Consider the following 10909-nt stretch of genomic DNA (forward strand, 5'->3'; position numbering starts at 1 on the left):
GAGTACTGCTGCATAAATGGTCAGCTGTTACAAGCGGGTTATACCTACAAATCACAGCGTCTGGAATAAATCCGCGGGACAAGCGAAGTGCACCAGCACAATAATATGCCAGACAGCTGAAACCACCGCATACTGAAAAGACGCAGAAGAACACAGAAGGTTGTGCAATAAATGCATTGTCGTCTAGGTAGTACAGAACGCGCTCCCCACTGAGTCTGAAAGGGGAAAGCACTGCGTTTTTCGTGAACGTATGAGGAGCGCGACACTTTCGAACACGAATCTCGGGAAGCGCCTGTGATGAGGGCTATCTGAATGTGAAAGTATATGCATATATTTAATTTGGTGGGGCAACTAAAAATCTTTAAAGTCATTTTTCTCAGTTCCACACTCTAGCGAGTTAAAGGTATTTTGCCTTTGTAGGGCAGTATGTAAAATAAGATAAGATAAGATAAGATAATGCCTTTATTTGTCTCACAAGTGTGAAATTTCAAGGGGAAAAATACAGCATGACATGAGGAGAGGTGAGGAGAAAAAAGGCAACCCCCAGACTATGCTCCTGTAAGGAGTACAGTGTGGGAACAGGAAAAAAACACCTCAGCAACATTAGCACACAATCAGTACACTCTACATGAACAAGACTTGCAACAAGGGTGGGGAGTGGGGGATGGAGGTAGCCCAGCCCAGGCAAGCAGCCATCCGGTCCTGCAGCCATTTAAGGCTCTGGTCACAGACCCGCATGTCAGACTGGGGGAACAAAGCGGCAAAGGCGAGGGATGGGGTGTGGGACGGGTGATTGCATATCTGTATATGTGACCCGTCACGGAAAGCAGTGACACAAGTCGGCAGCACAACTTGCGAGCAAAATGAGAAACAAGCGTTTTTTTCCAAAATTGGTGATTTCCGCTTTTTTGCAGAATCTGTTAGTTGAGATCATGAAGAAGCCTCTCCATGTTTGAGATAACAGTATTGGTATATTCAAAAGCGTACATTTTGAGGTTGAAATCGGCTTGTTTTTCGGAGATTCTAGCATGCAGTAGGGGCGTGTCATTGTATGTGTGTATTTCCATACTGAATAGCCGCCGGCGCTTTTGCCCCCGCCCCCCAACAGCGTGGCTACTTAATTATGCAGCGCTCTAGCCGGCTCTATCTGATATCAAAATTCAATGAAGATGGACGCCGCAAAGAATGTCGCAGACGAGCTGAACCGTGGCCGTTACAATGAAAATGTTTTGAAGTACTTCTTCGACAAGCCGGATGCTTATGAACAAGCGTTCACTGATTCTGAAGACGATCAATCTACAACTGAGCGAAGATGAAGACGAGGAAGAATGTATCGGACTGGCGTCAGACGAGTTGGACCGTAAGATATCAGAGGCTATATCGATAGTAACATTTGATGGGGATATAGATAGAGAAATGGGGAAAATCCGTAACTTTGACTGTAAATGTTACACGAGGAGAAAAGAGAACTCTCTGCATGGGAGACAGTCTTGTAGCCAGAAGCTTTCTCCAGACATTATGTACAACATACGGCTGGATTCTTTAGCTGCGGAAAAAGAGTGGCAGGACATGCGAATTATTGGACATTTAGAGGCAAACAGACGCACAGTGCAAACTTCGGAGATGGTTACATCCACAAAGAAGACCCCGACAAAGAGAAAGTGTGCCCGAACGACTTATTTCATTGGAGGCAACGAGATCTGCAAGAATACTTTTCTGTTTCTTATGGGGTGAGTTTCCATAAACATCAAAGTTTGTCGTTTTAAGTTCATTCTAAGTTCAGCTCATGTTTAGTCCATGTTTAGACCTTCCAATACCTACCTATTGTTTTTAGCTAGCTCAGGACTGTCGTTTTAGTTGTAACGTTAGCTGCTAATCGTTAGCACCATATCACTTGCCAAAACCCCCATTACTATAATGAGCTTTAAGATGGTAATGTGAGCTTCTGCTATTAATTTGAATAATGCTTCAATTGCTTGAATTGACTGGTGTTAATGACTTAACTTATCCCAGGTAAACCTGCCTGTTAGCATTCTTGAATTGATTGTGATGCTAATAATTTTAGCCAGTGGTGGAGGAAGTACTACTTAATATTCTTACCAAGGATTTACTAACGTAATCGTAAATGTATCAGATTAAATTCCTACTTAAGTAAAAGTATAAAGTATACGTAGCCGTAAAATGTGCATTATAAGTCAAAAGTAAAAGTATTTATGAAGAGTTTAATGTACAGGATTTTTTTAATCCTTTGACTCGAACCAGGTCTAACCACTAACTGTGAGGTCTAAACCAGGACTAAAACAAGACTAAACCAGGAAGTACAGATACAAGCTCTAAAGTAAGTAAAAGTAAAAAGTATTCATCATAAAATTTACTTCAGTAAAGTAAAAGTACCTATAATTTGTACAATACATTTTGATATAGGTGACAAGATGCCTGTTAGCAAGACCATGATGTTAAACGTTTTTTCTTTTTCCCCCCCTTTTTTCAGCATTGGCAGAGACACCCTGGCTGATATAGTCAAACACTATGAGGAGAATGGGGCAAGACCACGTTTGAGGAAGAAGCACTCACTGCCACGTCCACCAGCCAGGTTCATCAGCCCTGAGGATATCAACAGAGTTGTGGACTTCATAAAAAACTATGCAGAAGACAATGCCATCATGCTGCCTGGCCGACAGCCTGGGCATAAGGATTGGCATGTGAAGTTGCTGCCAACTCATGTGTCCAAGGCCTCAGTGTGGCGTCTCTACGTGAAGTCTGCTAAGGAGCTTGGTATGTGTAAACATTGATTTAAAATTGAGTGCTTATAAAGTGAAATAATGCGGAGCACTATTAGCAATTACAATACAATTAACCATAAGCAATATCTGTTTTTCAGGTGAGCGTGCAGTTTGTAAAACCAGCTTCAAAGCACTGTGGAACCGACTTCTCCCACACATCAAAAGTTGCCGGCCACGCACAGATCTCTGCTGGCAGTGCCAAAGCAATAACGAGCAGCTGATACGAAGTGCAAACCTCCCAGATGATAGAAAGTCTGAAGCAGTAAAGAAGCAACAAGATCATCTTTCCCTTGTGCAGAAAGAGAGGGCTGTGTACAACGACATGACTGCTGCCTGCAGAAAGATTTGCTCTGGCTCTAACCTGTCTTTTGGACCATCCCTACCAGCAAGCAAGAAGATTAGGATGCATTACAGTTTTGATTTTGCTCAGCAGGTAATATTTCACACACATTTACTTCACTTTACTTCATTAATGTCCCTTAAAGGGCGATTTGGTGCATGAGAATAAATAGTGCAAATGCAGAATAGCATCAATATAGTAAGGTTTATCTTTATTAGACAATTATGAATAGATGCAAATTTAATTTAATCTAATCCAAGTTCCCTCTCTCCCTCTGTCTCCTACAGTTACACTTTCCCTCAAACCCTCTCCAGCCAGGACCAATGTACTTCCTGACCCCACGGAAATGTGGCCTATTTGGTGTTTCATGTGAAGGGCTGCAGAAACAGGTGAATTACCTGATTGATGAAGGCATGTCATCTACTAAGGGAAGCAATGAAGTCATCAGCTACATGCATCATTTCTTCTGCAACTTTGGAGTTGGAGAAACAGAGGTGGATCTTCATTGTGACAACTGCAGTGGGCAGAACAAGAACAACTTCATGCTCTGGTACCTTGCCTGGCGGGTTGGACACAAGCTTCACGATAAAATTGAAATCCACTTCCTTATTGCTGGCCACACCAAGTTTTCCCCTGACTGTGGCTTTGGACTCATCAAGCAAGCCTACATGAAGACAAGAGTCAACACTTTGGCAGACATCGCTGAGGTACTTTAACTTTACTTTGCTTTAATGACTTCAGTGCTGTTTTCTGTTCTGCTTCAATGAAACATTTAACTGAAGATTTTTTTTTTCTTCCTCTCTTCTCTTTTTTGTCATCAGGTTGTGGAAAACAGCTCTCCTGTGAGTCGCCTCAATATCCCACAGCTTGTTGGAACGGCAGAGGGCAAAGTTTTAGTCCAGACCTTCGACTGGCAGCAGCATCTGACTCGCCACTTCCGTAGACTCCCACAGATCAAGAGTTATCAGCACTTCAGGTAATTGAAACTTTCACATTGTGTACATACAATATAACATAGCAACAACATACACATGACAGTTTTTTTATAAGAAAATACTTTGCCATGTTTAAAATGTCTTATGTGCTTTTTCTGTCACAGCTTTGAAGCCAAGAGACCAGGTGTGGTGCTTGCAAAAAGTCACCGTGATGCACAACCTGTCGAATATCAGCTACTGCGCGACGGAGCAGATCTGCCCCCTGTCGACGGTCTTCCTGTCCTGGCCCCACCTGGACTGAAAATTGACAGGCAGAACTATCTATATGAAAAAATCAGGCCATTCTGTGCTGACGAGCCAAGAGACATCACATGCCCAGCGCCAAGGGTCACAACACAGAAGAGTCCACAGAAGAGGATGCGAATGTAATTTCTTTGGACTGTGTCACAAAGACCTTTTTTCTTGTTTACAACACCTGCAATGTCACTTTATCAACCAACCACCTGAATTTAGTTTTACATTCTTGTATGAAAAGCACTCTAAACAATGTTTGATTGATTTGCTTATGGAAAATAAAAAAAGAATATATCAATCAACCAGTTTATTGCTTATTTTTTATCATTAGCAAAAGTTTGTGTTTCATGTTGCATGAGTACACTGAAGAAAATTCCTAGTCTGTAAAACCTTTCATTGACAATGGCAATAAAATCTATTCTGATGCATACTCCTATACTGTATGTAGGGACGGACGGGGACTAAAAAACAGCCCTGGACTTTGACTAGGCCCGGCCCAAAGCAATCGGCGCGCAGAAACTCGACAACAACTACAATAACGCCTGCCATGAGTGTCACAAGACTTTAATTGTGGCTCATGGTACTATACCATCCAAATTATAGCTAACAGCATATTCTACAATCTATTCCATGCTGTCTTAAAATGAATTTATTACTTAATAATCTTAATTAATTTATGCAGTAATTAATCTTAGCTACTGCACAAATAATAATACCACATCTAAATGAAAATACACCATTACAAATGTAACTTCTGTATTCAAAATCTTCAATGTTTGTAAGCATTAACTGTAACGTTACCAACATTTTTAAAAGTAAAAGCACAACATATTTCTTAATATTAGCTACTGCCCAGCATATATATATATATATATAAAATCACATAGCACATCCTGTTTCTGATTTTAACATTCTCTAGAGTTTATCTTATTTTTTATTCAGTGTACATAAGAGTTGCCTATACAGTTTTATCGGTAGATGCTAAGAGACATTTATTTATTACCTGCCTACCTTCAAATGGCCACAACATCTCCAAATATTATCAGATTTCCATGTGTTAAACATCGTTGGAAAGCTTTGAGACTACACTTTCAGAATCTGTGAATAACTCAAAATGCCCCAAAACCGACTTGTGTCCCTACTTTCCGTGATCGGTCACATATATGTGTAAGAGTTCATGTATGTGTAGGCCCGGAGAGTCGCTATGCCTGGCATCATAATCTAGGTGCCTCAGAGTCTTTTTTTCATCAGTCCCCAGGATTGTCATTGCGATACACAGCAAGTTGCAATGGAGACAACCTTGATCAGGTCCCAGACCGAGTCAACAATCACCAGGTGTCTGGGGAGTCGGGCAAGGGACGCAAGAGCGGCTCATTGCAGTACTCTTCCGGGGGAGGGGGGGTTGTTGATCCAACAGCGGGCTTGGCCAAGGCCAGTGCTGGTTGAGGGCGGCCGAAAACAGATAAGATTGGGATTGTTTGGTCTTGGGGAGAGTAGCCGCATTTACATGGCTATTCTCCTGGTCCATTTTGGTCTCCAAAACGATCCATTTGCCTTTGCAAAGCTGTGAGCTTCTCCATGATGTTATCCATATTGTGGTTCATAGACACAGTCTGAGTGCTGACAGCTCTGCTCACCGCTTCAATCATGACGGGCAGCCTTGTGAGGCTTTGGAAAGCTGTCACCGTCTTCTTAATTTCTCGATAAACCAGGGCAATGCCTAATCCAATCAGCAGAAGACCTGTTATCATGATTCAGAATAGGTAGATATCTTCAACGTCATCCACGGAAAGAGCCGCCAGACACACGACCCGCCACCTCTCTCACGCGTCCATTGTGTAGCCAGCTGCGAACGTTCCGGCAGGGCAGTCAGGTTCCCCCGAACCCAAGCTTCTCGTCGAGAAGATGGTGTCAATTGCGTTGAGAGACCAGTTGATCAAATCCATGATTTCTTAGTTTGGAGAGCAGTTGTGAGAGTGTCTCTCAAAGTACAAGACAGTAGACTAGACGTGACGAGAGGAGCAAAGCAGGGGAGGTAAGGGGAAGGAGAGGGAGAGAAAATGCAACCGTCTTTATTGAGAGCAGAGAAGAGAGTGATATATATATAATCCAAATATAAATGAAAGTCAAAAGCACATTTTTAGTGCATAGTCATACCTGGAAACAAATCCTGTTCAAATAGGCTATATGGGCCATTCTACAGAATTGGTTCAAAGTTAGAGTTGGAAACATCTTGAAAAGAAAATTGTCTTTTTCCATAAATTTCTTATAAAATTTTTATTTTTTAAAGTAGGCCAATACCTTTTATCATACATATTTCAAAGTTAAGGATTCATTAGTTTGATATAGCTTACATTGGAACAAACACTATAATAACATCTTAGTAAATAAGTTTATTTTGACATTCTATATATTTAACATATGAGCAGAAACTGGCAAACAAAAGCTTATTTGATGTCTATTTTTGAGTAAAAACTTTATAATATATCCAAAACTAGTCAACGAAATGTTGTGTTTCATATTTCGTCAGTAACAGTAAACAACAGTGCACATCTGTGCCGTTCATTCATTCACACACAGACACCTGATTCATATTTAAACAGTCTTTTTGCAAGCTGTGGTAAACAACAGCACACATCTGTGCCGTTAATTTATTCACACACAGACACGTGATTCAAATTGAAACAGTCTTTTTGCGTTTACAGACACTATTCCATATCGTGATTAGAACAAATCACAAGAATAAAAAATGTACTATTCACAATTCTCAGCTGGATCCGTTGCTCCTTGAAATTAAAATAAATCAGCACTTGTTCTGGACACAGCAGATTATTTCTTTCCTGGTCTGAATCCTGAAACGGAGCATGACAGAGGGCCTGCAGCAAATCTAGATCTAGATCTATCCACATTAGTGGGGACCTTGGAAATGTAACCTGACCCAGGGTCATGGAATGCCTTTGCCATGTTGGGTGCAAATTCCAAGTACAAAGGGGCAACCAACAGAGCTTGCAAATCTCCTATCCTTTTAAGAGAAGATATAGCTAAGAGGAACAACGTCTTGAGAGTCAGAAACTTGACTGGAACCTCTTCAATAGGCTCAAATGGAGGCAGGGACAGACCTTGGAGCACCACAGCCAAGTCCCAAGCTGGCATCCTAGTGCGTACCACAGGCCTCAGCCTCAATGTGACACGGAGGAAACGTATTACCAATAGGTCTCTCCCTAAGGATATTCCATCCAAATGTATGTGATAAGCAGCTATGGCCGCCACATAAACGTTTAAAGTGGATGGGTATAACCCTGCAGTGAATCGCTCTTGCAGGAACTCCAGCACTGTACCAACCTTGGCAGTTAATTGGTTTTATTGGCCCATAACCGTGGTCTTTATGGTCAACTAACGAGGAATAGTGGGATGTTTTCTGCACTGTAAACTCGATAGGAGATCGGTTTCTTCCACAATCTCCACACTGAGATAAAAAACGGTAGGCCCCGATGAGGAGGCCTGCTTCTCAGCTGGCCAGTCAATATTTAATCAGGCAACAGCGCGAGTCACAACCTCCACCAGCTCCTCATGCTGGTCTCCTGCCTCGATACTTACAACATTCAACTTCTCAGAGCTGGATAGTTGCAACAGCAGTGCCTCATCCAGGGCGGAAGAAACCACTGTGTGTGCTTCTGAATCCTGAGAAAAGGCACTGGATCTAGCAGGTGAGGGCAGAGATAAGGCAAGGCCCATCTCTAACCCCTCTGTTCGATCCATCTGCTATCCCCATGACCTAGCTCGCTTCTGTGCCTCGGCAGCAGCGGGACCTGAGGCCTGAGGGCTGTGAGCCTGAGCGCTCTACTCGAATAGCACCAGGCGTGAGTGGAGCGTCCGTAATGGAAGCTGTTCATAATGTACAAAGCCAGCACCCTCGACTGTTCATGCTCCACTCCCAAATAAACAACATAAAGACCATGTGTATCCCCACCCGTGATGTAGCGTGGGTAGGGATGAGTTTGGAGATTGGAGTATTCTCAGGAACTGAAAAAAAATCAAAGCTGCATTAATTGTTTTTTTAGAAAAAAAAACATATGCTCTGATTGGCACTGATCACAGGGTTTGTATATGTAATTGCTGCAATCAACTGCACTCACGTAATAAAGGCACCAACAGAATGACTTCAGCAGAAATCATTTAATTCCATCAGTATGCAATTAATCTTTGATGCACAAATGCATTTGACCAATATAATCATGAGGTAATGCAAGTAAGTATATGAAACAGACAGCAGGCTCAAGCTGTGTGTTATGGTGGACTAATACTATGCCTACAGTAAAGTGGGATATAATTTCACCTGCTGCCTATTTGGCTGACCGGTTTTAATCTTTTATTCATTCAACTCTTTTGTGACAGTGGGATACCCACTCAGAATATGGTTGCTCACATCAATCAACAACCTTCAGTGAGCAAGAGAGGAGTAATAGTGATTGTCTCATTGCTGCATATGATCCATAATAAAACGGACCATTTGTGTGTTGCAAGCTTGATGGCATGGTTTGGACTCATCAAGTTTCACATTATTGTACAATTCCACATAGTTATGTCACTTTATGGGATGGCTTGTAAAACAATATTATTGACCATTTTGGTTTGCCTCTACCACCTGATCTGCAGTACCAATTTAGGGACGGGAATACATGCTCGTCAGAGGCTATAATGTGCCACAGGTGCATCGACAGGTCTTTTTGTCTTCATAGTGTATATGTGTGTGACTCAAGCTTTTACTGTCTCTCTTCTTGGAATTAGTTTAACCTGTTAATAACCAACGCCCCCGGTACCGGGGGCAACGGGGCGCCCCCCCCCCGCGAAAAAAATTTCATATTCAAATTTCTAAGCAACCACTGAAATGGAATAACACAAAATAGGTATCATTTTAAAGCTTAGAATCTCAGCTTTTTAATGCATCTAATCACTTTGATCAACTCTTAACGAGTGCTGAGTAATCCCTCTAAAACGGAGTGTACCGCCAGCTGGCGCCACCTAGCTTCGATAAAAAATAATAATAATATTTTTCAAAAATATTACCTTGATCAACTTAAAATAGGTGTCATTTGAAAGCTTAGAGTCTGAAATTTACAATGAATGTAGCCAATTTTATAACTTCCTAAGTAGTGATGAGTTATTTGCTGATAAATAGAAAAAAAATGTTTTCATAATTTATGAAGTAGTACATACTACAATATGTCAAATACATCATACAGCTCAGATAGTCATGTGCCATATGTCATTTGAAAGGTCTCAATGAGTAGAATAGAACAAGCATAATTGTTTCGGGCTTTTTACTAAACTTGAGTGAGGTTTTGTACAAGAAACCCCTCAAGAGACCATATGTAAATCATATAAGGATGCATAATTTAAGGCACATTTCCCTTCGTAACTTCATTAAACATACTCCGATTGTGGGAAATGACACATCATTATTTACAGCAGATTCGTAGGATTAAAATGAGTCCAAACTTAACATAATCCATCACTCAGAACTAAAGATATTCCTCATGGATTTCTACCACAAAGAAAATCCACAGACGCACGTAGCCAAGCAAGGTAGCTTAGACTTGGCCTTTTCACTCGTATCTTCATGAAAGATAAATCGATCATGAAAAATGACATCGTTATTTACAGCAGGGGCTCAAGATTAAAAAGAGCCCAAACTCAATATATTCCATAAATCAGATCTAAAGATATTCCTCATGGCGTTCCAACACAAAAAATACCACAGACGTACCTTGCCAAGTATATACTGGTGAAGCACTCGCGTTGGTTTTTCGCTTATAACTTCATGAAACATGCACAGATCGTAGGATATTGCACAACATTATTTTCAGCAGACTCTCACGATCAAAAAGAGCCCAAACACAGCATAATCCATCACTCAGATCTTAAGATATTCCTAATAGAGTTGTAACACACGCACCCCCACAGGCGCACATAGAGTCTTGTATATAGATGAAGCACGAATGCCGCGATTTCACTCATAACTCAATGAAGCATGCATAAATCGTGTAAAATGCCACATCATTATTTACAGCAGATTGTTAAAATTAAAAAGAGCCCAAACTCACCATAATCCATCACTCAGATCTAAAGATATTCCTTATGGACTTCTAACACATGACGTTGCACTATGCGCACCAATGAAGTAGCAGTAGCAGTGATGCTATGTTGTTTTGATGTGACGTTTCAGCTCATAACTCCATGAAACATGCATGGATTGTGAAAAATTGAACATCTTTATTGACAGCAGATTCTCACGATTACAAAGAGCCCAAACACAACATGATCCATTTCGTTGATCACGAGATATACCTCACGAAGTGATGCATGCTTGGCTAAAAAAATATGTCTCTCATCTTTCCGGGATGCAATGTGTTTTCCAATGTTTCCGGAGCCATCCGTGCTTTTTTCAAACGTGGGATAACACAAAATATGTATCATCTTAAAGCTTAGAATCTCATCTTTTTAAAGCATCTAACAACTTCGATCAACTCTGAACGAGTGCTGAGTAGTCCCTCTAA

The 10909-nt window shown here is 41.2% G+C and overlaps 1 protein-coding gene across 1 annotated transcript; it reads left to right on the top strand.

Moving 5' to 3' along the window:
* The first annotated feature begins 1254 nt into the window (after positions 1 to 1254).
* On the top strand, positions 1255 to 6076 carry LOC143754056 (uncharacterized). Its single transcript, XM_077246976.1, has 7 exons — positions 1255 to 1730; positions 2492 to 2775; positions 2882 to 3216; positions 3411 to 3830; positions 3945 to 4099; positions 4223 to 4483; positions 5959 to 6076. The coding sequence occupies exons 1-7, from the start codon at positions 1255 to 1257 to the stop codon at positions 6074 to 6076; spliced, it is 2049 nt and encodes a 682-aa protein (XP_077103091.1).
* Positions 6077 to 10909: the final 4833 nt, after the last annotated feature.

The sequence above is a fragment of the Siphateles boraxobius genome, unplaced genomic scaffold (assembly GCF_051911475.1).
Source record: "Siphateles boraxobius isolate OS27281-9 unplaced genomic scaffold, OSU_SipBor_1 29, whole genome shotgun sequence".
Lineage (NCBI taxonomy): Eukaryota > Metazoa > Chordata > Actinopteri > Cypriniformes > Leuciscidae > Siphateles > Siphateles boraxobius.

What these genes read in the sequence shown, in the direction of transcription:
- LOC143754056 (XM_077246976.1), top strand. Translation starts at nt 1,255, where the DNA reads ATGCTTATGAACAAGCGTTCACTGATTCTGAAGACGATCAATCTACAA. An exon ending in ACTTTTCTGTTTCTTATGGG is followed by an intron (nt 1,731 to 2,491) that starts GTGAGTTTCCAT and finishes CCCTTTTTTCAG; the next exon opens with CATTGGCAGAGACACCCTGG. An exon ending in AAGAGTTATCAGCACTTCAG is followed by an intron (nt 4,100 to 4,222) that starts GTAATTGAAACT and finishes TTTCTGTCACAG; the next exon opens with CTTTGAAGCCAAGAGACCAG.